Source organism: Adiantum capillus-veneris, chromosome 4 (assembly GCF_014529385.1).
Source record: "Adiantum capillus-veneris isolate H3 chromosome 4, ASM1452938v2, whole genome shotgun sequence".
Taxonomy (NCBI): Eukaryota; Viridiplantae; Streptophyta; class Polypodiopsida; order Polypodiales; family Pteridaceae; genus Adiantum; species Adiantum capillus-veneris.
The window spans coordinates 165,977,450-166,004,332 of NC_140934.1; the positions used below are offsets into that span (position 1 = coordinate 165,977,450).

Consider the following 26,883-nt stretch of genomic DNA (forward strand, 5'->3'; position numbering starts at 1 on the left):
GTTGCAGTGTACTTGTTTTTGTTAGATTTGTTAGATCTGTAATGTGCAGGTGCTAGCAGTTATGTTAGTTAGTTATGTCAAATCGGTAATGTGCAGTAGACGGTGAGTAGATTGAGTACTCTGTGGGTGAGTAGTGTTGCTGTGTTAGGAAAGGACTAGGTCAGTAGATTGAGTACTCTGTGAGTGAGCAGTGTTAATGTATTAGGAAGTGTAGACAGTGTGTAGCTTACTGTGTTAGACAGTGTGTGAGCAGAGGTAATTAGTGTTAATTAATTGTGTTAGCTGCAAGGAGGATAGACAGAGCTACTAGGAGCTTTTGTGTGCGCGTGGAAGCTCAACGTCCACACAGCAACATTATTCACAGAAAAAAAATTTTGAAAATGACATGGAATACTGGAGCCTACATGGCCATGGAACCAAGACAAAACCCGAGCTAAACATGCCCAAACACAACCCAACATGAGAAAACAACCTCATGTTGGCTGAGCATAGCCACCAAACAACCCTCACTACTTAACACCTATCCCTGGGAGAAACTGGGACCGACTATATGAATCTAGAGAGATGCATGAAATCTAATACCCCCACTTAGCTCTCAGGAAGGCAAAGGGACTAGGAATCTGGAGAGAGTAATCTGCAACTGTAAAGAGAGGGTCTTGTGGACGAGGATATTTGTTATATAACTCCGAGGTCAAACAATACAAGGCGCCATGGTATCATCCAACCACTACCCTTGAAAGACGTTCCGGAAGAAAAATATTGTCCGTTGAAAGTAAATCAAGCTCTACTAAGAATCTCCTTGAGTCAACTTACTCACAAGTTGCACAACCAGCATCTCCAAAATGTATTGCTACTGACCACTCAAAGAGAATGCACCAAAATTGAGGGTAAAGGCATAAACTACTAGTGTTGGAATCATTTGCCAACTCTCAAGCGCTCCACCCTTGATGAAAGAGTAAAAAACCTACACCTCTGGTCATATACCACACGCTAGAATCTCCAAGCTGCTACGCAAAGTCCAAAGAATGGAACAACCAAAGCTACCGAGAAATCAAACTATCCGATGGCGAAGAACCAAAGAATTGCACCAATCACCATGTACAATGTTGAACTAAAAACTAAATCTTAAGGAACTTCATCAAACCTAAGAGTAAAAACTACTATTGATCTTCATCTACCTAGAAAACCATCGGAGAGTATTACCCCGCTCTCAAAGTGAATCGAAAACATACCTCCAACAGAAAGGGACACACATCAATATGGCTACTACAACTAATGCAGCAAGATCAAGAGACCTTGCACCAATCCATGTAAGAAACAAGGTGCTACCAAAAGCCACCAAAAGATTGTCAATCATGTCAATTGCACATGAAACCACTAGAACCGAAGGGAAGTAGTTCTGTGAAAATTGACTCCCAAGCTAGCTCCACATCCCCCTCCAAAAGGAGAACACCCAAACCATGGATAACTATCATAACTCTCCAACAGTCTCTACCAGTGTAAATGGATCACCCGAGGTAGGTGAATCCAAAAGGAAAATATACCTGTGGAACCTAGAACCAAATTTGAAAGAACCAACAAGATTGTCTCCCCACTGAAAAGAATACGTGCTAATTGTAAATGGTTCCTGCTCCAAGAAGGACAACTATCCACCTGTACGTCACAACAGGCCAGTCTAAGGATAAAGGAAGTAAGTATGTCCTGAATGGTACAGTCTCCAAGGATCAATCTGGAAGACAGGGCATAGGAAATACTAAGAAGAGCAATCGTCACATCACAAATCCGAAAGATGAAGCATCTACCGAAGTGGCCCAAGAAAACATCCGCCAAGATACTAACCACATTGTGGGTTGAAGTACACTATCCAAAGCCACAAAAAATAGTCAAAGAAACCAAGGATTAGAAGACACCATTCATGGTACTCCGCTGAATGGAGCATTGGTCATCGTCTGAACATAATAACTTGGAATCCCATTGTGAAACAAAGGTATCCTCAAAAGTACGTTCTGAGGTAAGAACCGACTCAACTCTCCGTCAAAATGGAGAAAACACTATCACTAAGCTCCATAGCTAAAGCCGGGAGTTTCTCCCAAGATAGAAAGCCCCCTGCTCGATCCTGGGAAAGAGAATAAGTACCATAGAAAGAAATCCGAGACAACCAAGAGTAATATTGTTTCCTCTATAATTGATTAGCAAAACATGAATCTCAAAGAACTCGAGACTCAAAGAGAATCACACCATTGATAAATTCGAGCTGCTAAGAATAGAAAGATCATGTTTGCCAACGAATCTGTTGGGGTCCAAAAAGGACACAGCTACTCAAGAAAACTCCGTAAGATCAAACCAAATTTCTGCCACTCCTTTGCATCTGTTAAGATCAAAACTATAGGCACAATCCAATACAATATGCCAAACTCTATACAAACTCGGAAGAGCACATATACTCCCATTGTCATAACTAAATTCCTTAAATTCTTTACCAAATCTGTCCTTTGTACTTCTATTGAAGAGAACATACCCACAACTCAACTATGCAATCAATATCCAATACACCACATGACACCGATACTCAAAGGAAGAGTAAAGGAACCAGCTAGGGAAATTACAACGAGCTAATGAAGAACATTCGGGCTGATCTATAATATGCCAAAAAATGGGCCAAACACCATGAGGAAAGTACCTCCTATACTGCTAGCAGTGGCCAGATCTCACTTGAAGGATTGTCCCGAGGTTGGAGCTCTCCAAAGGGATGTATGGAAGAAGCATTCAAATGTTACTGACTACGGGAGTAGGAACTAGATGCCCCCGCTAAGTGTCAACATTACGTGCAAACCTGTCAACCAAAGGATCTTGACAAATTTGTTGTCGAACATCAAGAAAACCGCCCATAAGAGGTTGCAAACCTGTTCAAAAATTGGTGCTGACAAGATCACAACATATTGTAAACTTCTCCCACAAGTGGTACTGACAAGCTCACAAAAGGGCAAAGGAATGACCAAATCTGTAGGGCAAGAGAACATGGAGATAGGACAAGTCCACACTCCAATAAAACCTCCTTTGTCGGGGATACTCAAAAGTTGTCTTATCCCCCTCTGCCTCTCAAAGACGACTCCAACACATGCACTGAAACATGCACTTGAATTTTTGCATACCGGATGAAAAATAGTCACCTGATGCTGAAAGTAAATGTTCCATCCTTAGATAGACAATGAAAAATTAAAGAGCATCCTCTGCTTCAAGAATGAAAGAGATCCTCCTCTATCATCCACAATCCACAATCTAGTACAAAAGTACAACTAAATCATCAACCTGCTACCAATGAGTTAGGTAGCTCCGTCGACAATTCCAAGACGTGCATTTGCAAAAGGCATAGCAGATCTACCAATCCATCTCCTCGAAGCAAACAGAGCCATAGAAACCTGCTCCAAAAATGTTGAAGAAGATCCTACTGTTGTCCAAACACTTCTCTCTGAAGAAGAAGCTCAAAATAAATAGCTCCCCCTTTGGATCTTACAACCGCATGCTTGCTCCCCTTGCGGAAAGGCACGGCAACACAACTCCATCCGGGAAGATCAAAGAAATATGGCATTGCTACACATCCTGCAACCTCCATTGGTTCCCATCAATGAAGAGAGGTCGAGGAAAACAAGGGTAAAGACAGGGAAGTTGTAGACAAGGGTCCCTAGCCTCCACATACCCAAATTTGCCCCAACCTTGGAGAAAAACCAAGAAAAACAACAAAATTCTTCTATCTCAATCAAGTCCAAAACGGCACCGGATTGGCCAAATTTGAGCATCCAAGTTGGTCGTGTCACCTAGGGCTCTAATATCATGTGAAAGGTGGCAGCGGAAGATGCAATGAAGACAAGAACTGACTCGTGATCCGGTGGACACCTCAACTCGATCTAGAACACCTACAATGCCACACACGTGAACAAGGCACCTGTGGAGAAGAGAGATCACATGAACAAGGCACTTTTGGAGAAGAGAGATAACTAAGGTAGAAAGAGGCAAGAGAGAGAGAGAGAGAGAGAGAGAGAGGAAAGACTCTCTATGCTAATAACAAGATGCTCATACAAGTGACCAAGGGTGATCCCACATGCCCAATGGATAGACCCATGGTACACACAACTGTGATAGCTACTAACACCGCCATCTGCTCAAGCACACGAGACCATTGACACAGTCTCCACATGGGTATCACCTCCAACATACTCTGAGAACAGGGATTTGGTGCACCACCTCCTCATGGCTAGATCTAGATCTTGATCTAGATCTTAGATGAGAAACTCTGCCATTGCATGATCACAAGCCCTATAAAAAGCTTCCATAAGGAGGTGTTGCACCATAGAAACAATATCCAAGCACTGCCTCTACTGCCCATGAAAAACGTTGGGACTGAGCTGCTGAGAAAAAACGTTGGGTTGATCCACAACAAAATGACAGCTAACCTGCAGCAAAACGGTGGCTACCTTGCATATACTACCAACCCCTCTTGGGGCACCCAAGGGAGGGTGCATCCCTCTGGACTCTATTACTATGTTGTAAGAGGTGAAACCCCCCCCCCCCCCCCCCCTCCTCTCGCAGCCCGCTCTACACATATAGGCCTAATTGCAACCTACCCGGCCTAGACTCTCAGCCCACGACCCTAGAAAATGCCCCAAAAACAAGAAAAATACCAAAAGTGGAGACTATTAGCGCATAGGGTCCTAGGAAAGTGGGCGGAAAATGCTTTAGGGGTGTTGGAGCCTACATGGCCATGGAACCAAGCCAAAATCAAAGCTAAACTTAGCTAAACACAACTTGACATGAGAAAACAACCTCATAATGTTCAAGCAGAGCCACAAAACAACCCTTACTCCCTAAAACCTATCCCTAGGAGAAACTGGGACCGACTATACAAACCCAGAGAGATGATTGAACTCTAACAAAGTTACATCTACTTGGACACATCTATGTCTCCTTTGACAAAAATATCAAAAATTAACATAGAAAAGTGTCTCAAGGCAAGATAACTGTTGCAATGAGATCCCAAATGACAACTAGGAAAGGATACTAGCGTACAAGGACATGACTTCATATGGGTGATTATAGAGTGGTTGACCAAGATGTGTACATTCATATCCATGGAGTCCATAGGACTTTCAAAATAGCATGGTTATTTGTAGAAAATATGTAAAGGTTTCTTGGTTTGACTAATAATAAAAAAAAGTGATCATGATTATCCAAAATTTAAAACTGACTTTTGAAGGGTTGTATCTTATCCAACACATTATTTAAAATTTGTCAAACTCCCTTAGATTCGCCTTAACAATTTTCAAAAATTGGGGTCCCCTACTACTGAAGTTAGCTCGCCAAAATGTTCGGCAAGCACGAGATCGACGCAAAAAGTATGCTAACGAGAAGCATTGTCAAGTGAAGGCACATGGAGACAATCAAAACTTCTAAGGACCAAGACAATTGGGCGTAAAAGCTTTGATCGAGTTCATCCTGATTCCTAAGGCAAGGCCCCGGGCAAGTCCCGCTAGCTAGGAGCAACACAGACAACATGGATGGAGACATCTAGTAGCACGAGTACAAAAATTGGTCAAGAGGAGCGGTTGCTGTCACGCAGTTATTCCAGACCAGGGAGCTTGCATGGTCGTGTTCCTCTTACCCTCTCCCCCACACACGTGATGTTGAAGTCTTAATCCAAATTCATGAGTCATCTGCCATGAATCCTTATTGTTGGTGTCAGGTGAGAAGGGCAGAGACTCATTTACCCATGGGAAAATCGCCGTAGAACGTGATGCTTCGAGGCCGGAGTCACCTCACAAATTTGGATCAGAAGAAACATAAAGTATTTCAGCTGATGAGTCCTTAAAGTGATCATGGGCTACCACAACTGGCCATTGTCTCCAATCAGGATTCTAGATTCTTACGTGATGTGTGCAGAAAACTACTCAAAATACTTCATACTCAGCTTCATTTCTCATCCTCATATCACAAACTGATGGCCAAACGGAGAGAGTTAGCCAAGGCACTAAAGACTCGAAACAGATCAGAAGGATTAGGTAGAGCACCCCATCTCAACAGCATGCCGCAATGAACACTTAACCAACGTCTGAATTTGACAACAAACACTATGCAAGGCTCAAAATTTACAAGTTTAAGGGCTCCATACAACCTCACATCCTAATACAAGGAAAACCAGTTGCTTAAGATCTTCTACATAGCTAAAGAAACTTTACCAGTCAATTTGATCGACCCCAGTATGTAGCTATGTAAGTACACGTATCATTGGGTATGTTCTACAGTAAGAATTATGATGTTTGATGCTATTTCATCAGATTATCCAAGGAGAGCTCGCTCTATTTGGTTTCTGCTGTGTGAACTTTCTCCGTAGCTTTCTGACCCACTTCGCCAGCAGCCTTTGTGACTTTGCTCAAGGCACCAGAGACCCATGCTGCACTAGTAAAAATATACTTGTTTTTCATGAGTGCCGAGCCAGCACTGCTCACCTTCTGTTCAGCTGCCATCAATGCTGAACGGGTCTTCTCCAAGACCTGATATTTTTCATCAATTGCCCTAACATGCTCATTCACCACAGCTGTCCCCGTGCTTAGCTTTTGAGAAAGCCCTATTTTCCTGTCTAGAGATGATACAGTGGCAGTAGCATTCGCGGACAACTGGTGCTTCTCATCAAAAGTTTTGGCCTTGTTCATGGCATCCTTCCCAAGATCGTAACCTTTGGCTAGCATGCTGTATATAACATCTTGAGCTCGCGTAGCTGCACTTCCGACACTACCAGCAGGTGGCTGCACATTGTTAAACATGAGCAATGTCCAATGTCATCAATTGGAAATCATAACCAGGTTTAGCAAGTGGCTACCACATCTGAGTTTGCATGCTCAACACTAGCCGATGGATGATAATCCTCTACTTCTGTGATACTCACTACCTGGTCCACAATTGTCGCCCCCTGAAGTCCAAAGCACACAAATACACTTAGAAATTGATGAAGCAACAGCTTGAAATCTGTTGACCGAGGCAAAAAGGGATTGAAGAGCAGTGTTTTCGCTCAAAGACAAACACATCCACACACACACACACACACACACACACACACACAGGTATGTAAGTGTCTATTAGACACCAAAGTCGGACTCTAGGACAAAACAATGTCCATGTGTGTGTCCTCTGGGTATTCAGAAAAATAAAAAAGTTGCTAGATGAATTACTACTTTGCAAGCAACCGTTCTTGTATATTACTAGATGACTTGCTAGGACAAACAAAAATTGCTAGTTGACTTACTAGTTTGAGAACACTGATATGTAAGATCAAACTAGTAACTGAGTCAACTCCTACATTGAACTAGCAATTTTCTTACCATATTGAGACTTAAATTTCCATATGGCTATTCAACTCTCCATATAGTAAGAAAATCACTATATGTAGCATGTAGGAGTTGTCTCTTTTTTACTAGTTTGCACTCTTACTAGATGTGTGTGTTGGAACTAGTAAATCATATAGGCAATTCTCTATTTTTTACTACATAGTAAGCTGTCCAAAGCCCCTTGTGTATGAATGGCAATGCGAGGGCATCTTCAAAGGCTGAAAGTCCTGAAAATATTACCTGCTACAAAATAAACTACAATAGATAGAGAAAAGAAAGAAGGAAAGCTTTATTAACGTCTTCTAAAGGCCAGATTTGGCCTATGGTACAAAAAAGTACATGTGTGTGTCCTCTGGGTATCTAGCATAAAGGAAAAAAGTGCAAATAAGCCTGCTACAAAACAAAGTAGACTGACGTGGGGATGTGTATGTGTATATGAGGGGTGAGGGGGATGGAGTCTAACTGTAATGGATGTTGAACTATATGCCTAGAGAGAGAGAGAGAGAGAGAGAGAGAGAGAGAGACTTACGGATAATAGAACTGCTGTGTCCAATGACTCTGGATCCTTAAATGTCACAAATGCAACTTTCAGTCCCTCCTCTAAACTGTGGTATCAAAGCATCCCGAAGGATGAAATGGAAGTTAATAATCTCTTCTGTCAACTACATGCTGATTGAAAAAAACCAGTCCCTCATAAAATAAACCCATGATAAATGCAGCACTCTCTACCAACCTTCTTACCTCTGCACATCAATGCTTTCTATCGCCCCTGAAAAAGAAAAGAAGTCATGGATATCTCGATTCGTCGCCTTTTCTGACAGATTACTGACTTTAACTGTTCTGGTCTGTAGAAAACAAAACATCTAGAGTTGAAGTTCCAATCATACAAACTTCACAACTTTTGAAGGCAGATAGCAAACATATAATTAAATATATAGAGAGAACCCACAACAAAAACTGGCTTCTCTATAGACTTGCATGTACCCACTATTATCAACACCACTCCCAAAATACCATAAAAAGAGGAAGTTGAGACTCCACTTCCCTTTTGATATTGTTTTGCCCTTTGAGTCACAAGAGGGACTACAAAAACACTTGAATGCACTAGAGCTGTTTTGTACAATCAGAGATCTCATAGCAAGCCTTGGTAAAACCAAGACCATTACCATCCACACATCAGCCAAGTTACGGATACTAGTTAAATATAGGTCTCTGCTTCATATCTATATTTGGGGATCATTTCACCAGCCCTACAGGGGGAGTCTCCATGTGTCAGGCCTCTGGACTAATTGACGTGAACATATGCCTTCATCAGCCCTGCTTGAGAGGCAATGCCACCAGGCACACTCCCAAGAGCCACACACAAAGTGCTGGCTGACACCTGCATTGCTGTATGCGGCCCACTCTTGACACCTTTTTCAAAAGTGGCAGTGGAAGATGCACAGGGATGGCTGAGAACAGTGGAAACAAGTGCATAACTCTCGTCTCCGATGACGGACAGTAGTAATTCTCCAAACCTGGAACCTCCAAGACAGTCCATAACCAAGATGTGCCATCTAGCTGCAGTAGGCCTCACGCCATCTCAAGTGAATCTCATCAATCGGGTAATCCTTCAGGTGTTTCGCAAATTTCAGGTCTCTGGAGTACTTGATCAATCTTTTCACACACGTGTAAACCTGCAGTTGACGGTTGTACTCCACTCTGTCAAACTCCCCCGACTTTGTCTGCCCCCCCCCCCCCCCCCCCGACTATGCAAAGGTCCAATAAACCAAGTCTTGGATCCTATGATTGAGGTTCTACCCTTGTATCTACTCACATTTTAGGTTTCAAAATTCAAAACTTCTACTTGAGCACTTAAGTTTACATCCTCTTCTTTATATCATTCTTCCTCGTGAGAAATATCTATCGGTGGTAGTGCAAGAATGTAGTTTACATGAGCACATCGTTTGTTTACATCCTCTTGCTAAAAATACTTGTTTGGGTTCATCGCCATAGGATATGCTTGAGCAAAGTCCCAAACACATCTTGGCTTTTCATATTCATCAAACGTGATAATGACATTGTGAGAATTGCACTTAAGAATAGGGCCATAGACTTTATAAACTATTGGGTTCTTTATGGCTTATGCCCCTTAAGACAAAGCGATGAAGATGGAGCACGCCCGATGCACGATAGACTAAAAGTAACAAGTCCAGGGCAAGGACACGACGATTCTTTGCGAGAAAAAAATATTGACTCCTCTGTCTCTATCAGATTCTCTGCGAGAACCATGTGTGTTGCAGAAGGGATCAGATCCTTCGTAGAAGAAGAATCTTTCTAAGCTCTAATACCACTCTTACAGGCTTGGACACTCCCAAGTGAGAAATCAATAGCAGCACACGAAGAGAAACTGCAAAATCATTGAGCTTTACGAGAGAGAGAGAGAGAGAGAGAGAGAGAGAGAGAGAGAGAGAGAGAGAGAGAGAGAGAGTCGACACGGCACGGCGGAGTTCCACACCCAGAAGCATTGGCCCCAAAGACTGGAGCCCCTTTCGGTATTTCTTTAGTATTATGCTCGCAACAGTACAACTCCCAAGGGTCCTCTGCTCTCAGACTCTGCATCCAGATGCTCTGCAAAGTGAGAGGCCCAAGTGCTCTTTTAAACTTACATGGGATGCCTAAAAGCAGAGCCCAAACGCTCTTCGGTTCAAAAGCACAAACCCCCAAAAGCAACTGCTCCCGAAAAGCCCACGAAAAACTGCTAAAATCTGCCAACGGATTTTACGAAAATCCGTACAACCTGCCACATCAGCAGAACGCCACAATTTTCGGGTTTCTGCCACGTCAGCATGTCAACACGATTTACGAGACATAGTTCAAGCTTTCGATAAACTGGGTTTAGGCCCTTGGCCAGTGCTCTTTTAATTCATAAATTCTTTAGGGCCCCATCAGCCCATCTTCTCAATTCACTTTCTCTTGTCCTCTCGGCCATTCCTTTCCAGTTGAGTACGCCATGTCATCACTTTGTGACAGCATCCCTTCTACTGTTTACAAGTGCCAAGAGGACCACTCTCAAGGAGCATCTAGACACAGACTTTCAGAGAGCTGGACCCTTCGGGAGTTGTATCTTTGTGAAACAATAAAAAAGAAATACCAAAAGGGACGTCGATCTTGGGGCCAGTGCATCTGGGGACAGAACTCTGCCATTCCGTGTGGACTACTAACCATGGAGGAAATTGATGAGATTCGCCAACGACCGATGCTAGATTTTTTGTGATTCGGCTATCCCAACTAACCGCCCTTTTTTTTTTTTTTTGCTTAGTTTTCGGCTTAGCTCACATCGACCAATCTAGAGTCCCATAATATATATCTTTGTCTTGTACTGTTGATTAGGTTATTTTGTTACTCTGACTTTGTATCAGATCCACCACCTTGTAACTTTTTGGTCTCATAGGTCACTATGGCCTTTTGAAGACGTTAGTATAACATTTCATTTCATTTCTCTCAACTCAGTTATTTGCAAATTTCGTTTGTGTGTGTCTCTCTCTCTCTCTCTCTCTCTCTCTCTCTCTCTCTCTCTCTCTCTCTCTCTCTCTCTCTCTCTCTCTCTCTCTCTCTCATCAGTTTTAGTTTTAGTTTTAGTGTTAGTTCTTTGTAAATTTGTAATTTCTGTACTTAGACATGATATCAGATTCACCAATTGTAACTTTTTGGTCTCATAGGTCATTTTGGCCTTTCGAAGACGTTAATATAACATTTCATTTCATTTCTCTCTCTCTCTCTCTCTCTCTCTCTCTCTCTCTCTCTCTCTCTCTCTCTCTCTCTCTCTCTCTCTCTCTCTCTCAGTTCAGTTATTTGCAAATTTTGTTCGTGCGTTGCTATTGATTTATCGCTTGGAGTGTCAAAACCTGTAACACTTAACAGGTTTAGACAGCTTTGTGGGAGATTTGTCGAAGTGTCCGATCGTTTGTTTTCAATTGAATAAAGAAATACCGCAAGGGACACGAATCTTTGTCACGCGCATAGTGACAATCTAGTTCTTGGAAGCATTCGTGTTCGCTTTCTCCTCACTATTCTATGCATAATTAACAGGTAATTGAAGTTATACCGCCCTCTACTGTGTACTGGCCGGTTTTTTTATAATCTCTGAACTTGACCACATATTTGTGGACCAGCAACCATGTCACGATTGTGACTATGTTAACAGTATTACATCTACTCCTAGTTGCAGATACGCGAAGTGCCATGCCAAGGAGGACCCCTACACTTGGATGGTCACACCCCTTTGCCCAAAAGACGTGTCTCTTTGCCAAAAGCCGCACTCCTTCGACTGGTCACATCCCTTCACTATACGGGTACTGGTGCGACTCTTCGCCCAATGGTTGCAGCTCTTCGTCGAAAGGATGTTGTCTGTAATGAAATTGGCCTATTTAATTTGAGAGTAGCGAAAATTAATGAGAATACTTTTGAGAAATGACTTTGTGAGCATAGCGGGTGAACATAATTGAAGATAGCAACATAATCATAGTAATTAGTTAACTTGGCATGAACAATACTTTTGCAAGAGAGAGAATTTAGAGAACATGACAACAGTTGAGAACCGGATTTATGTGGAGCCGGTCCCCCCTCCAATAGGCATTTGTATTATGATTTCTCCCATTAAGAGAGACTTGTTACAATACAATCTTTGTGTTCCTTGTGACCTAGGTGATGCAATGAAGATGGAAAGCTTCATGCATCACAAACATAACATAAACTTGAAGAAAGCTTTAACTATCCCAAGCCTCAGTCCCAAGACCTCAAACACCTTCGAAGGTGGAGAGAGCTAGCAGGGAATGAGGGTAGGGAAGAGGAAGAAGAAACATTTCGTAGGAGAAAGAATTAGTTCCTCACTTATCATAACTCTTGTTGCTAGCATACATAATAGCATAGTAATGAAGAAGAAGGAGATGGCAAGCTTAAGCATTGAAGCATGGCTCTTGGTTGGATTTGCACTCCATTTCCAAGAGTGTTGGTGTAGGCTCTCAACCTCTACTTGCTTGGAGAAGGAGAGGGAGCTCTTGCACTTTGCATAGCACACAATGAGAGTGTTTGTGAGTGTGTGTGGGTGAGTATACCCCCTAAGCAACCCCCTAGCTTGCTTGGGTCAACCCCCCCTTGTAGCTCATGCTTGAAGCTCATTGGACCCCTCCAAGCCTAGCCAATCACAAGCAGGAGGCATTACAAGCAGCAAGGGTAACCTTGAGACGAGTGTCCCCCTTTCCCCTTTGAGAGAGAGGGCTAGATAAATGCTAAATCAATTAATTAAATCTCCTAAATTATTATTGGACCCCTTGGGTGGCCAACCAATAGGCTTCAGGCACACCATGAGGGCAACATGAGGAGGAACTTGACAAGTGTCCCTTTTGCTTTCTTTGTACCATGCATGCCTTGTGTGAGTGTGTGGGTGTTCTCTCTCATCCCCCCTCATGTAGGGCTCGCCCCCTCCTTATAGGGATTGAATCTTTGACTTTTTGACACCTCAACCCCTCATGCATAGGCCCAGTTCCCACCACAAGCTTGGCTCATAAGCACTTTAAGCTTGGGGTGGGTTCTCACCTCAAGTGCAACCCTAGCATCTCAAGCATGTCAAGCACCTCAAGAATCTCAATAATTAAGCACCTCAAGCACCTTAGTCATCAAGCACCTCAAGAATCTCAATAATTAAGCACCTCAAGCACCTTAGTCATCAAGCATGACAAGCAAGACAAGCACCTCGAGCTAGGTCGGGTTCCCGCGCCTCAAGCTCAACCCTAGGTTACCTAAGGTCAAAGGCCTTTTACACACATTATTGGAGGTCTTCAATGAAGCTAACCCTAAGGTCTTATGCTCCATTTGTTAGCCTTGCTCTTTGATAGACCATCTCTCATTTGGGCCCCTTTACCATTGGCCCCGTGTTGAGATAGATCTATAAGCACATGTCTATATCTTAACACTTGTTTCCGTTTATTCTCCCACATTAAGTGATCAATTTAATATGAGAAAATCATTTGGGTTGGTTAGATATTAGATATTAGATTTTATGGCATGTCTTTACGTCTAAAGTCGTGTCTCTTCACCAGGAGATGTGTCTTTTCATTTGTCTCTTCGTCTCCTATATAAGGAGCCCTTGTGTCACACATTCAATCAATCAAACACAAAGTCTTCTGAGTCTTGTTTCTGAGTTCAGTTTAAGTTTCTAAGTCTTAATCATGAGTTTAAGCACTTAATTAAGGATTAGCACCTAGAGTCCTTACAGTGATATCAGAGCAAATTTTTTCCCAAAACCGAAGGTTGCGAGCCTCTCACCCTTGCCGCTACACTCTACCCTCTCCCGGAGTTGCATGGAAGCCGAGGAACGATGGTACACACCCAACTATGAGCATGAGGTAACATAACCTTTTTCGTTCCAATTCTCTAAATAAAAGACAGCACAGAGACGTGTGTGTGTGTGCGGCGTACCCGAAAAGTTCGCACCCCTTCGTCAAGTTACAACTCTTGGCACCCGTGTGCTCGCACTCTTTCATGTGAACAGGCACACTCCCGATAGGCAAGTGTCTCCTCGCTGGCTAGACACCCCTTCGTGATGCACCTCTTCGTGATGAACCCCTTCGTGATGCCTCCTCACCAAGCATTGCCTTCTTGCACTGGCTGCTTGTGACGCTTCGTAGAGTTTATTTTTACGCAAAGTACAATACCCAGCAGCGTTAAAACAAAAGACCCTTAATTTTCCAAGTTGGCCGGTCAGCAACCCATTAATGGGTTAATGCAAACACCCTTCTCAGGACCCACAACTTCCAGCCTATGTTGCAAGAAACGGCTGCTAAATGGGAGGAAGCGCGTTTCTCCGTTTCTAGCAGCCTCTTGCATTTCATCTTGCCTCGAAACGTGTTGAAACGTGTTATTAAAAAAAACCTAAGGTTAAAAATTTAATTTGTCTGCCTCTCTCTTTCAACGTGTTCGAACTCGGCTCCCTTGATAAAAAATGGAGCCCTCTTTTAAAAAATAAGTGAGCCCTCTTATCCACTGTCACCTGAGAAACACAAAACGTTTTCCAGAGACTGGAATTCTTTCTCTGCACAACACTCACAGAGCTCCAAAGCTTCACAGAAGTCTCCTCTCGGTGCGATTGCATGCGAAGAAAGCTTCCATGTGTACGCATTAATGAAAGAGGAAGACCCTATGGCTTTTGATTTATGTAGATTATGAATCTAGTTATTGTTTCATTCATGTGTTGATGCAGATCTTGTTAAAAAGTTTGCTTCAATGTAGGTGTCGATATATGTTTGAATTTTTATGTTGTTGGCTACTCTCAAATGGGTGTATCCCCGCCGTTTCCTTGTTCTATAGAATGCGTTTCTGTTCTTTTTGACAGGTCGACGTTTCCAGTTTGGAAACATACTGTGTAACACAGCTTCCAACAAACATTTACATCTTTTTTTTTAAAATGCATATATCCCAACGATTGCAGAATTCCTACGCTGCTCTCATTCACATCGCTGGCAATTTTGGTCCCCTATTGCTCCTTTCCTGCACGCGGTACACTCCCTTGCAATGGCCAACGTGAACCGGTGGACACCTTTCCCCTACTTCTCGTACATAGACGAGATACCAAAGAAGAATTACGAGTGTACCTCTCCTGCACACAAAGTGTTCGTGATTCCATATTTTTTTTCCGAAGCCTTTTTCAGAGTTGGTACCCAGACCCGTTCATGCCGAGCCGGCTCTTTAAGATCCATTACCAGCACCAGATGCAAACCCCATCTAGCAGAAGTATTGTGGATATGTGGCATATCGTCACGCCACACAGTTTCAGTTACTCCCACTGAGCAATCAAAATGGCCGCGGAGGACCCGATAGCAATTCTCAAAGTGCAGATGGCAGCACTTTCCAGGAGCCTCGCATCAATTCACACTCGCTTCGAGCAGATGCAGACACAAAACACTTCTCGGAGTCATCCTACTGCTTGTCGGACGACTACTGCTGCTTATCCACCATCTTCTTCTGACGCTTCAGTGGTTGACCAAGAAGAACCACTCAAACCAAAGGCTTCGAAACTCAAATTTTCTCACCCAAAGCATGGTTTCTCAGAGACAACTAGACACAAAGTACCTTCGTGCAAGCAATAAAAGTCTCAACATGAATATTCTTGGAAATGCTACAGTTCTAAGCAACCAACTTCTTATTAAAATCATCAGCAATAGAAGTAACAACATGAAGCTTCCAAAGGATCGTTAGCGATATCAAGATGGGCTTACTTAGTTGTAAGGTGCAGTGGAATGAATGTTGAACTTTGCTCAAGATGAGTGCTCCGAACTGTGCTCAAGGTTTTTCTTACTTACGGAAGGGAGAGCCTTCCGTTCTTTAATGAGAGTGTGCAATGGACACAAACAAAGTGAATGGACATTGTGCGTGAAGGTGCATGAGACTGAGAGATAGAGAAGAGAACACGACACCAGAGACGTTGTAAAATCCTCCTCCGAAGGCCCCACTTTCTATGGCGAGAGCGGTCTACTTATGATTGCACAAATCTGCCGACGATGTCGACGACGATGAGGACGACGACGAGCTAGCTGAAATCTGAAAATGCTAAGGGCTGAAATTTTCAAATGTTTATCTGCTGAATTCTGACTCTATGTCGGTGACGATGTCGATGACGACGATGCAACGACGACGCGCTGAAAACACAGATGCTGAAATCTGCGTTTTCCGGGCTGAATCTGTAAACCTTGCGGAATCTGACTGTGCGGCGAGGATCTGCTGCGGGAAGGTGAAATCTGCGAGGTTCGGGACTTGTTCTATGATGTCTAAGTGCTGAAAACTGAAAATGCTGATGCTTGTGTTGGTTCCATCGCCAAGATCTGCAAAAACGCTTAAGTGCCTTGCAGATGCAAAAATGCTAGGGCTGAAAATGGTCAGGCTGTGGAGAATCCGCTAACGCTGGGGTTTCTGCTTGTTTTGCTATCGCCGGGAATCTGCAAGTGCAAAATGTTGGCTGATCTGGTGCAAAAACACTAGTTTCTGGTGAGAGAAAACGCCAGAGTTGTCGCGGGGGTCTTGTTGAGAAGTTGCCTGTTGAGCAAGGTGCTCCTGCTGCCTCTTCTGCCAGAAACTGCTAGCTCTGGTTTGCTTATATATTATCTTAGCAAAATTGCCCTACCTACTTTCCAACAAAAGTCACTTAAAAATAATAAGTGAAAAATGTCAAAAATAGGAGAAATAGGTTTTATGCACTAGAAAATTCCCTTGATGGATTCTGATGGATTCTGATGGGAATGTTGATGATCATGTTGTGTGCAACCAGAGGATATACATCTAATCTCAATGTGAAACAATAGACTAAGGCATCTCGATAGCCGAAAAATGTGTGAGAAATAATTTTGCCAAATGATCAACCTTCACTATCTTTTTTACTAGTACAAAATGCGCTTGTTTGTTGAATCTAACCACAATAGTCCAAATACCATGATGCCCACTCTGAGCCTTGGCACAATCAAAGATGAAGTCCATCATTATACTCTCCCTTAATAGATCTGGAATTGGTAAGTGTCGCCTCGATACCCCTATGTCCAACAAAAGGAAGATCGTGACACTTTGCAACACCTTTTGCCTCAAACCACATGTCACACACAATATAGTTTTTCGCATCAAGTAACCTTCCTTGAGAGAATATCATGTAACTGTCTCCCCACTCTGTACCCTTTCGACGATCTCACCAAAATCTGGGTCTGTCGCATACTACTCCCCCATCACATCAAAGTCCGATGATGCACTAGTGTCAAAGCAGATATTTGTGGCCTGGAAGACAACGCATCTGCCACTATGTGGAAAGATCATCTTTATAAGTCTGAGTACAAGAGAACCATGGAGATGCCAAAAATAGCCTATCTCACAAGATGTACAGGGCTCAAAGAAACCAAGGGTGGATATGAAAGAATCCACCAAATGCACCTCCTCAAGGTGGGGTATGAGAGGAGTGCAAGATGAACCACTATGGTGGGGAGCAATGCCATTAAATGTTACCTCCTCACAAAAGTGAAAACATATGGGAGTGAGCCCATCATCCGAGAAAAACAAGCAAGCGCTCCCCGGCTTCCCTTGAGGAACCTGCTACATCCCACTTAGCTACGTTGAGTGTGGGTTCTTCTTTCCCTTTAGATAGACAATTTGAAAATGAAACTGTGATAATATGTTTCCTCGTCTTATATGCTTTTCCAAAAACTTGGAATGACTTCTAAGAGCTGCTTTTCGAAAAACTGTGCAACCCTCTCTCGCTTTGCTCCTCACTTGATCACTCCAAAGGCTCTACACGCCATCGGCTTTTCACCTTGTCTACGCTCCCTTCCCACTTTAAGCATTGAATTAGATGATTTGTACAATGGGAAAGAGATTGCTTATGTACATTCCAAATGAATTTGCTCGACACAATTTAACTCGTCAAATAACTAAAAATAATAAGTTAATAGTTAAGCTAAACTTTGGGCATCCACTCGAGTGTTATTATTCAACAAGTGTAAATATTCAAGCAAGCACAATATTTTAGCAAACCATGGCCAAATTTTAGGTCTTAATCCTTGATAGTTCAGGTGTTCACATTGTGTGTGTGTGTGTGTGTGTGTGTGTGTGTGTGTGTGTGTGTGGATGCATGTGTGTTTGAGTCCATCAATCATGACGAGTAGATGTAGGTGTGTGTGTGTGTGTGTGTGTGTGTGTGTGTGTGTGAGAGAGAGAGAGAGATAGACATTGATGTGTGCATGCAAATGTACGTGGTCAAATGACAATCTGTGGGACAATCCATGGAGGAGGAAGGTGTGTGACAGTGTGCAAAATTAATAAATGAGAACGACATGGCTGGTATGGTAGGGGGAGGCCTGACAATCAGGTGTTGTGTTATGCAAATTATCAGTGTTTGGGCTCTCTCTCAGTGTGCTAGAGTTTGCAGTTCACCTCTCTCTAGCGTTTTTGGTTGCAGGCATCAATCCTCTCTCTGGCATTTTCCTTTGAGATCTCTCTCCCATTCACTAGCGCTCCCTCTCCCAGGTTGTCCTCACTACTTTGCGGTGGTTGTGCACCTTCAGCGAGATCCAGTGCCCCTACGGTGGGCGGTACGCACTTGTGCCTTGACGGCGAGGAGATCCACCGTGATAGATTCAAGATCTATTGGCTGCCCGTGACAGAGAGGTGTCTTGATCGTGGTTGCAGACGAGTCTCTCATCCAATTCACCTTCTTTCCTTTGCAGCTTTGACATGGTATCACAACCACGGCGTGCTCTTTAATCGGATCGGTGATTTGAGAGAATTTGTGTTGCTGTTTCTTCGCGACGAAAGAGGCAGTTTGCTGTTTTTTCTGCGTTTTTCACTCTTTTGGGGCTAATTTCGGCTGTAGTGGACAGATTTGCAGAATTTTTTATCTTCTACTTCAACCTAACCGTATCACATGCCCAAATTCAACGACACCATCGAGAAGAGTGATGATTCTAACACATACTCAGCCCATGGTGACGAAGGACACCATGAGGATGGGATCGGCGGCCGCGGCAACATTGTCAATGACGAATGGGGAGATTGGTCCCAGTTCTATTCCGGCATAGGTGTCAACCAATCAAGATACCTATACTCCCTACCTTTCCCTCGGATCAGTGATTGAATGGAGACAATTATGCCATTTGGAACACAACCATGATGGCGGTCTTTGACTCTTACGAGCTTGGAGGATTTGTCTCGAGCAACTTGCAAAAGCCAAAGGACCCAAAGGGAGGGAAGTTATGGGAGCTGGGAGCATGTCAATGCTCATATCCGGTCCTTCATTATCCTCAACAGTACACCCGTGGTGGTTTCCCACATACGGCTAATGCAAGATGCGAAGCTGATGTCGGATCAGCTTTCTTCTCTTTATGATCGAGTTTCTCCAATGAAGCGGATAGCCCTAGAGGTGCAGTTGAGAACATTGGATGCGAAGCACACTTCCATGCAGGATCATATCAACAAGATGCAGCAGCTTCAAGGGGAGATACTTCATATGGGAAAGCTTATCAATTCAGAGGACATGGCCATTCAGCTTTTGGCCCAATTTCCTCCCCGGTACACCGACTTCTACTCTTCCTTGATTACCACTGGACGATAGAATACTATCACTTGGGAGGAGTTAGTTCCAATGGTTTTGGACCAAGAGGAGTAGTTCCAAAGGCAAAAAAGTCAAGCTCCGAGGCCTTGACCAGTTCTTCCAACAACAACAAGAAGCAAAAGGGTAAGAAGAAAAGCACCGACACCAAAGACAAGAAAAGTGATGTCGAGCGTGACGCCTTAAAGGCGGAGCGGCATTGCAACAATTATAGTGAGAAAGGACATTATTGGAGGAAGTGTCCAAAGCGAGTTGGAGAGGCTTCGACTTCCTCGGTGGCAGTAGTACAGTCAATGGTCTTTGTTCATTTGGAGATTCTCCCTTCGATTAACTCTCCGAGGACATCAGAGGCCATGGTGACACATTCGGGTCGAGATAGTCGTGATTGGATTCTTGACGGTGGTGCCTCCCGGCACATGACACCCTCGAAGAATCTATTGTCCTACATGCGACGACACTATGGTACCATCTTTATTGGCGAGAAATCTGAAATTCCCATTCACAAAGAGGGTTTCCTAGAGCTCATTTCCGATGGCAGAGAGGGTATGCATACCTCCAAGGTACTACATGCTCCAAAGCTAGGTTTTCGTCTTATGTCAGTGCACGAGGTGTGCAAGCTTAGCATGGAGGTGATCTTCTCAGAGGACTCGGTATCTATACGGGATCGACACATTGGTATAGAAATCAGAGGGGGCTCCGTAGAGAACGGCCTCTATCAGCTCCATGCTCTTTCTTCATCAACTCGGATACCCACAGGTAATTTATGGCATTACAAGTTTGGCCATTTGAACAATGATGCCCTTCCACTTTCTTTTCGTGAGCAAATACTTCAAGGCTTACCAAGTGTAGGGAGTAAGCATGGGAAATGCATTACTTGCATTCGTGAGAAACAACATCGTGAATCCATCCCGAGGCTTTCTACACGCCGAGCCACTACCGTATTGGAGTTGGTTCACTGTCACAAAGTGATGACGTGGCTGCCAGAGAAACCCTAATTCTGAAAACCCTAATTTTTGCCAAAAAACCCTAATTCCAGAAACCCTAATTGCTGAAACCCTAAATTCTGCCATAATCAGTAACCCTAATTTTAGGCATGACACGTGGCAGCAGTGCGGACACCCGCAGATTGCGGCGGAAATTGCGGAGGCTGATTTTCTGCGGCAGATTTGCTTTTTTGACAGTTTTTGGATACTGCTTTTTCCTACGCAAAGGATGGGGGAGAGAGAGAGAAGCTTTTGCTTTATTTTTTATTGGCTCAAGAGAGCTTGTGAGAGAAAGAGCCTTTGTTTTATTTTTAGGCTTTTTATTTTCAACTTTTGGGGCTTTGCTTTTGGCATCCCTTGTAAACAAATAAATAAGTGGTTTGGGCTCCCACTCTGCGGAGCATCTGGACGCAAAGTTGAGAGTGAGACCCAACCACTCTTGTACTTTGAACTCAGATTAATACAAAAAGAAATACCGAAAGGGGTGCCAGTCTTTGGGGCCAATATCTCTAGGCATGGAACTCCGCCGGGCCAGTGTAAATCAATTGTGAACTGTGAACTGTTTTGAAGTGGTTATTTGGTGCTGTTGCGGTAGATTCTTGACTTGGAGTGTCCAAGTCTGTTACAGTTTTCACACTGACGTTTGTGGACCTATGCAGACCCCTTCCCTCGGCAAGGCTCTTTACTATGTTATTGGTAGATGACTTAGCCGTTTTACTTGGGCATATTTTCTACAACATAAGCACGAGACATTTGGCCTCTTCAGGAATTGGCGTACTCTTGTGGAGAAGGAAAGCAATCATGTTTTGAAGACCATTCGGTCGAACAACGGTGAGGAGTTTACCTACAATCAAAGTAACCAGGAATGCGGAATGGGAACGGCGACGGGCCTCCCCGCGGAACGAGGGAACGAAGAGGGGTCCGAAACAGGAACGGTGCCAAACGAGGCATAAAAAACATCCAAATATTGCAATTTTAGCTTTGTGTGATTGAAAACAAGTAGTATTAGAGTCCTTTGACTCTAATACTCACAAAAAACTTGATTTTCACCATTCAACATTACTATGGCAAACGTGACACGTGTGCCGTGTAGACTTGAGAGCTTGAGAGGGAGAGAGGGGGAGAGGGAGAGGGAGAGGGAGAGGGAGAGGGAGAGAGAGAGAGACAGAGGGACAGCTTGAGAGAGATAGGGAGAGAGCTTGTGCTATGTAGACTTGAGAGTTTGAAAGAGGCTAGAGCTTGAGAGTTGAGACTCGAGAGGATAGAGCTTGACTCTTGAGCCTTGGCCCTTGAAAGCTTGTGTGCATTGTGAAGGTAAGGGGTGGGGGGAGGGGCATTTTATAAGCCAGAGGCTAACAAGATAGAAAACCAAAATCTGAATATTTGGCTCACAAGACCAAAATCTGAAAATTTGGCCGTTACGGTTCGTTCCGAATCGTCCCGCACGATCTGTTCCAGTATAAACTGCTTGTCCTGAACGGCCAGCCGTTCTGAAACATTCCCTAGCTTGCTTGAGGCCTGGAACGCCGTTCCAATGTTCCCCTCCCCCTAAATGGGCGTTCCCCGATAACTATGCCTCCAATGCTTTCATTCAGTTTTGTGCAGACCATGGTATCAAGCAAGAGCTTGCGAATACCAATACACCTTCAGAGAATGAAGTTGTGGAGCGGAAGAATACGACAGTGGTCCAGATGGCACGGACCATGCTTGAGCATCGAGATTTGCCTTAGTCCTTATGGGCTGAGGCAGTTGCAACGGCTCTCCACACTATAAACTGATCTCCAACCTCTTCAGTTCCAAAGATGACACCATTTAAAGCCTACTTTGGTAAGAAGCCCGACGTCTCCCATTTTTGGATTTTTGAGAGAGATGCTTATGTTCATGTACCGAAGGACCAAAGGGGAAAGTTTAACCCCAAGACCCGAAGAATGTTATTTGTCGGCTACAACCCTCTTTCAGTGGGATATCTATCGCCTTTATGATCCAGAGAAGAAGGAGATTTCTCTTAGCCGTGATGTTGTCTTCAACGAGACATTAGCTTCAAAGGGGGCTTCCGCTTCCAAGCCTTCCACGACTCCTCCCGATTTGCCGATTCTTGGAGACCCAGAGTTTGATTTTCCCTATGATGAGCCCTCTTCTCCTACCCCTGTCCCTCAGGCTACAGAGAAGCATGCACCCATTCCCGATGATGCCATTGACAGTGGTTCTCATCACAGTGCCAAGGTAGAGACAGATATGCCAGTCATAGTTACCCGGAACGCGGAACGGGAACGGCGACGGGATCCCCGCGGAACAGGGGAACGGCTAGGGGTTCGGAACGGGAACGGCACGGAACGGGAGGTATAAAAAACACCCAAATAGTGCATTTTTTAGCTTCTTGTGTTTAAATACAAGGAGTATTAGAGTGCTTTGACTCTAATACTCACAAAAAACTCGTTTTGAAGACCATTCAATCTTGCTGACTAGATGATGTGTGTGTGTGTGTGTGTGTGTGTGTGTGTGTGTGTGTGTGTGTGTGTGTGTGTGTGTGTGTGTGTGAGAGAGAGAGAGAGAGAGAGAGAGAGGGAAAGACGAGAGAGAGTGAGAGGGAGAGGGAGAGATTTGAGAGAGTGGGAGGGAGAGGAAGAGAGCTTGAAGGCTTAAAGCCTTGAGCCTTGAGAGAGTGAGTCTTGAGAGGGAGAGATCTTGAGAGTGTGAGAGGGAGAGAGCTTGAGCCTCGAGAGAGTGAGAGGGAGAGGGAGAGATTTGAGAGAGTGGGAGGGAGAGGAAGAGAGCTTGAAGGCTTAAAGCCTTGAGCCTTGAGAGAGTGAGTCTTGAGAGGGAGAGATCTTGAGAGTGTGAGAGGGAGAGAGCTTGAGCCTTGAGGATTAGCTTGTGGAGAGAAAGGGGGAGGGGGGTGCATTTTATGAGTCCTTGAGGCCTTGCACACTTCAAAAAGAAGCCCAAACATTTACTTCAATTTTTTCAATTTTTGCCAAATTTGTTTGTAGCCGTTGGCCGTTCCAGGGGCATTCCGGAACGTTTTGGGGGCGTTCGGAACGTTCCGGAACGGCCGTTCCGGTTTGCACTGGCCACCCGGAACGTCAAACGTTTCGGGACGTTTCGGAACGTTCGGGAAGGGAACTGCCCCCCCGGAACGCCGGAACGGGGGCTAGGGGGCGTTCCCCGGTAACTATGATGCCAGTAGCTCCTCCCATGGGGAGAAAGCCCAACAAGTTGCCAAAGTGGCTATTGGAGACCTTGCGAGATTCAGCAACCTCAGATTTTCCACCCGATAGACGTGAAGCCGGTACCACACAACGCTCCCAGTTCGATTGGCTCGATTGGCTGAGGTGGATGAACCTCTACTTCAGGTGAACTATGCATTGATATCTACAGTGATCAAGGATAGAGTTCCTCTTACAATTGAGGAGGCACTTTCACAACCAAAGTGGAAGTTGGCCATGCAGAAAGAGCTTGATTCCATCAATTCAATAGTGAGACCAAGTCGACAAAGAAGCTACCATGGACACCCCAGTAGTGACCACCAACTGGATACACCTCGGTGTTGCTCTCCTCCACTTTGTACCGGAAAGTAATGCCACCTTGAGCATCGGTTGCCTTTGTAGAAACTTTGAACTGTAGACCATACTATGTCCAATAATCCCCATTCGTGAACTCTGAACACATCACATCCAAAATATAAAACTCCAAGATAATGAACTGTTGGAACACATCCTATCCATAATCTGACCAACAACAATAAATTGGCGCACCCATCCATAGTGTTTTAGACGTCTGATTGGTTCCTTGCCAGATACATGTGCATTGAACTCCGACCTACAGGTCCAAACACCAATAACTTGAACTCCAACACAAGGGTCCAGATTAATTATAGGGAGCATTGATTGCTTGCCCCTCTCTGCCCCTCACAAGCCTCTCTCAAGTTGAAGCTAGTGGTGACACCTGTCGTTTGACTAAAAATCTGACGTCGAGGCCGCTGTGGCCACTGCCACGAGTGCCATGCCGATCTCCTCTGTCAAATCTTCATTACCGTAATCTCTTTCCAGCTTGCCTTTGTCGTTGTCTTCAAGAAAATTCTGGCTCTGGTAGCCAGCATTTCAAAACGTTGCAGGGACTAGTAAGAGGGAAAAGTACACGCGCCGGCTAACAAAAACGCTGGCATTTGATATGACACTGCAGAGGGTGGTGGATGCCGGCGATGAGATCTCTTCCTCTTCTCTTCTCTTCGCGAGCTGCTCCTGCACGTCGAAGGCCTTCGTTCACCGAGCTACAGCAAGCTCTGATACCATGTCAAAGTCGACGATGCGGAAGCGTAGAGACCAAGGGGAGTGAGCACACGAGAGAGAGAGAGAGAGAGAGTCTCCTGAACCAATCAACCTTGGCAATGAATAACTAAATATGTATACAATGGAGGCAAGGGGTTGCTTATATAGCAATCCCAGTAAATTGCCTTACCCAAGACTTTGACAAATAAGTAAAATAAATACCTAAAAGCCAAACTAAATAATGGGATCACATTGGGCAGTTCACTTGAGATGCCAAAACTTTAACAGGACCAAGTGATGGTTCTTTGGATAAGCACAAGGCAAGGCTCGTTGCCAGAGGCTTTTCACAGAAACCCAGTGTAGACTACAAGGAGACCTTTACACCCAGCGCACAAATGGCAACCATACGGATTGTTTTTACCCTTGCTGCCTTTTTTGGGTGGCCGATTTTTCAAATGGATGTAGTTTCAACTTTCGTCATTCCTCAATGGTGATTTAAAGGAGGAGGTTATGTGGAGCAACCTCCAAGGTTCGAGGATCCGGACTTTGCAAATATGGCTTGTAGATTGCTCAAGGCCCTCTATGGCCTCAAGTAATCCCCTCGAGCGTGGTCCCAGAATATTGATTCCTCTCTTTTCACAGATCTTCTGCTGATCCAGACTTGTATATTTACCGTGAGGGAGAGTTAGTGACACTTATTATCCTCTATGTCGACGATTTTGTGATTACATGTAGCCATGTTGAGCACATCTACAGTATTATGGCAACCTTGGCAGAGGAGTTTGAGATGACAGATCTTGGCTTGCTTCATCGTTTTCTTGGATTGGAGGTGTGGCAGACAGAGGGGAGCATCTTCCTCTCTCAAGAGTGGTACATCCACGAATTATCGGAAGCATTTGGTATGACCAAGTGCAAATTTATCTCTACTCCCATGGATCCCAATTAGAAGTTGTCACAGTTTGATCTTCCTCTTTTAGCAGATGCGTCAGAGTATCAAAAACTGGTTGGTTCTCTCATTTGGGTTCTCAACACCTGATTTGATGTCAGTTTCCCATTTCCTTTATGCAGAAACCGCCAAGTTACACTTACAACGGGCCCTTAGGATCCTGCAATATTTGAAGGCGACCAAGTCATTTGGCATTCAGTATGCGGCTGGAGGTTCAGATTCCCAGGTCATTCTACGAGGATGGAGTGATTCAGATTAGGGAGGTGATCCAGATGGACGACGGTGAACCACAGGTTTTACCTTTTCTTTTGGCTCAAGAGCACTTTCATGGAGCAGCAAGAAACAGCCAATTGTTGCCTTGTCTTCCACAGAGGCAGAGTACCGTGTTGTTTGTATTGCTACATGCGAGTCAGTGTGGATTGGAGGCTACTTTTGGAGATGGGCTTTCCGTAGCAGCCAACCATTATATACTCAGACAACCATAGTTGTATTGCCATTCAAGGAACCCGCCCGGTGTTCACGCCCGGACCAAGCATATAGAGATCCAGTATCATCTTGTTCGTGAGAAGACCAAGGATGGCTCTATCTGACTAGAGTACATCCCGACTTCAGATAACCCTACTGATATCTTCACCAAACCTCTTCCACAGGCGACATTATCCAGCTCCCTTGAGCTGCTTCCACGTCCTAGAGCTGAGAGGGGGTGTTAGAGTTCATCTTCCTGTCCAGTGATAGCTCCAGTGTCTCCCAGGAGCAGATTAGGGAGTGAGGGCTGTTTTGTGGCTGTGCCCGGCCGTACTTGAGGTAGACGTACCTGTTTCCAGCGGTGCACATCACAAGTTTGCTCACCCAGTAGGCTGGCACGAGACGGGACCCTCGTTCCTAGGGTTTTCCGGGGTCGGAGTCTCGAGACATCTACAGTCGTGCTACTAAATGTGTCATTGGTCACTTTTAGTGAGTCTATATATTTATTAGCTATTTTAGCCATTTTCAGGATCGTGGGGTTTTCTGGCTTGGTAGGGCAAACTAGAGTTTGTCCTATATAGGCAGCCCGTCACCCCCTACCCCTTGTACTTTTGGCATGTTGTGTTATGCAAATTACCAACGTTTGGGCTCTCTCAGTGTGCTAGCTTTTTCTCTCTCTAGAGTTTTTTGTTGCATTTTCCTCTGCGATCTCTCTCCCATACACTAG

The 26,883-nt window shown here is 44.3% G+C and overlaps 1 protein-coding gene across 1 annotated transcript in view; it reads right to left on the reverse strand.

Moving 5' to 3' along the window:
• Positions 1–6,077: 6,077 nt before the first annotated feature.
• The window catches only part of LOC147460312 (binding partner of ACD11 1-like), a 47,803-nt gene continuing 26,997 nt past the window's right edge, over positions 6,078–26,883 (reverse strand). Inside the window, exons 2-5 of the mRNA XM_086511395.1 lie at positions 8,118–8,221; positions 7,906–7,981; positions 6,872–6,961; positions 6,078–6,797 (exon numbers count right to left, since the gene is read on the reverse strand). Of these exons, the coding sequence (XP_086367521.1) occupies positions 6,351–6,797; positions 6,872–6,961; positions 7,906–7,981; positions 8,118–8,221 (717 nt within the window). The 3' untranslated portion in view covers positions 6,078–6,350. The remainder of the gene's footprint in view (positions 6,798–6,871; positions 6,962–7,905; positions 7,982–8,117; positions 8,222–26,883) is intronic.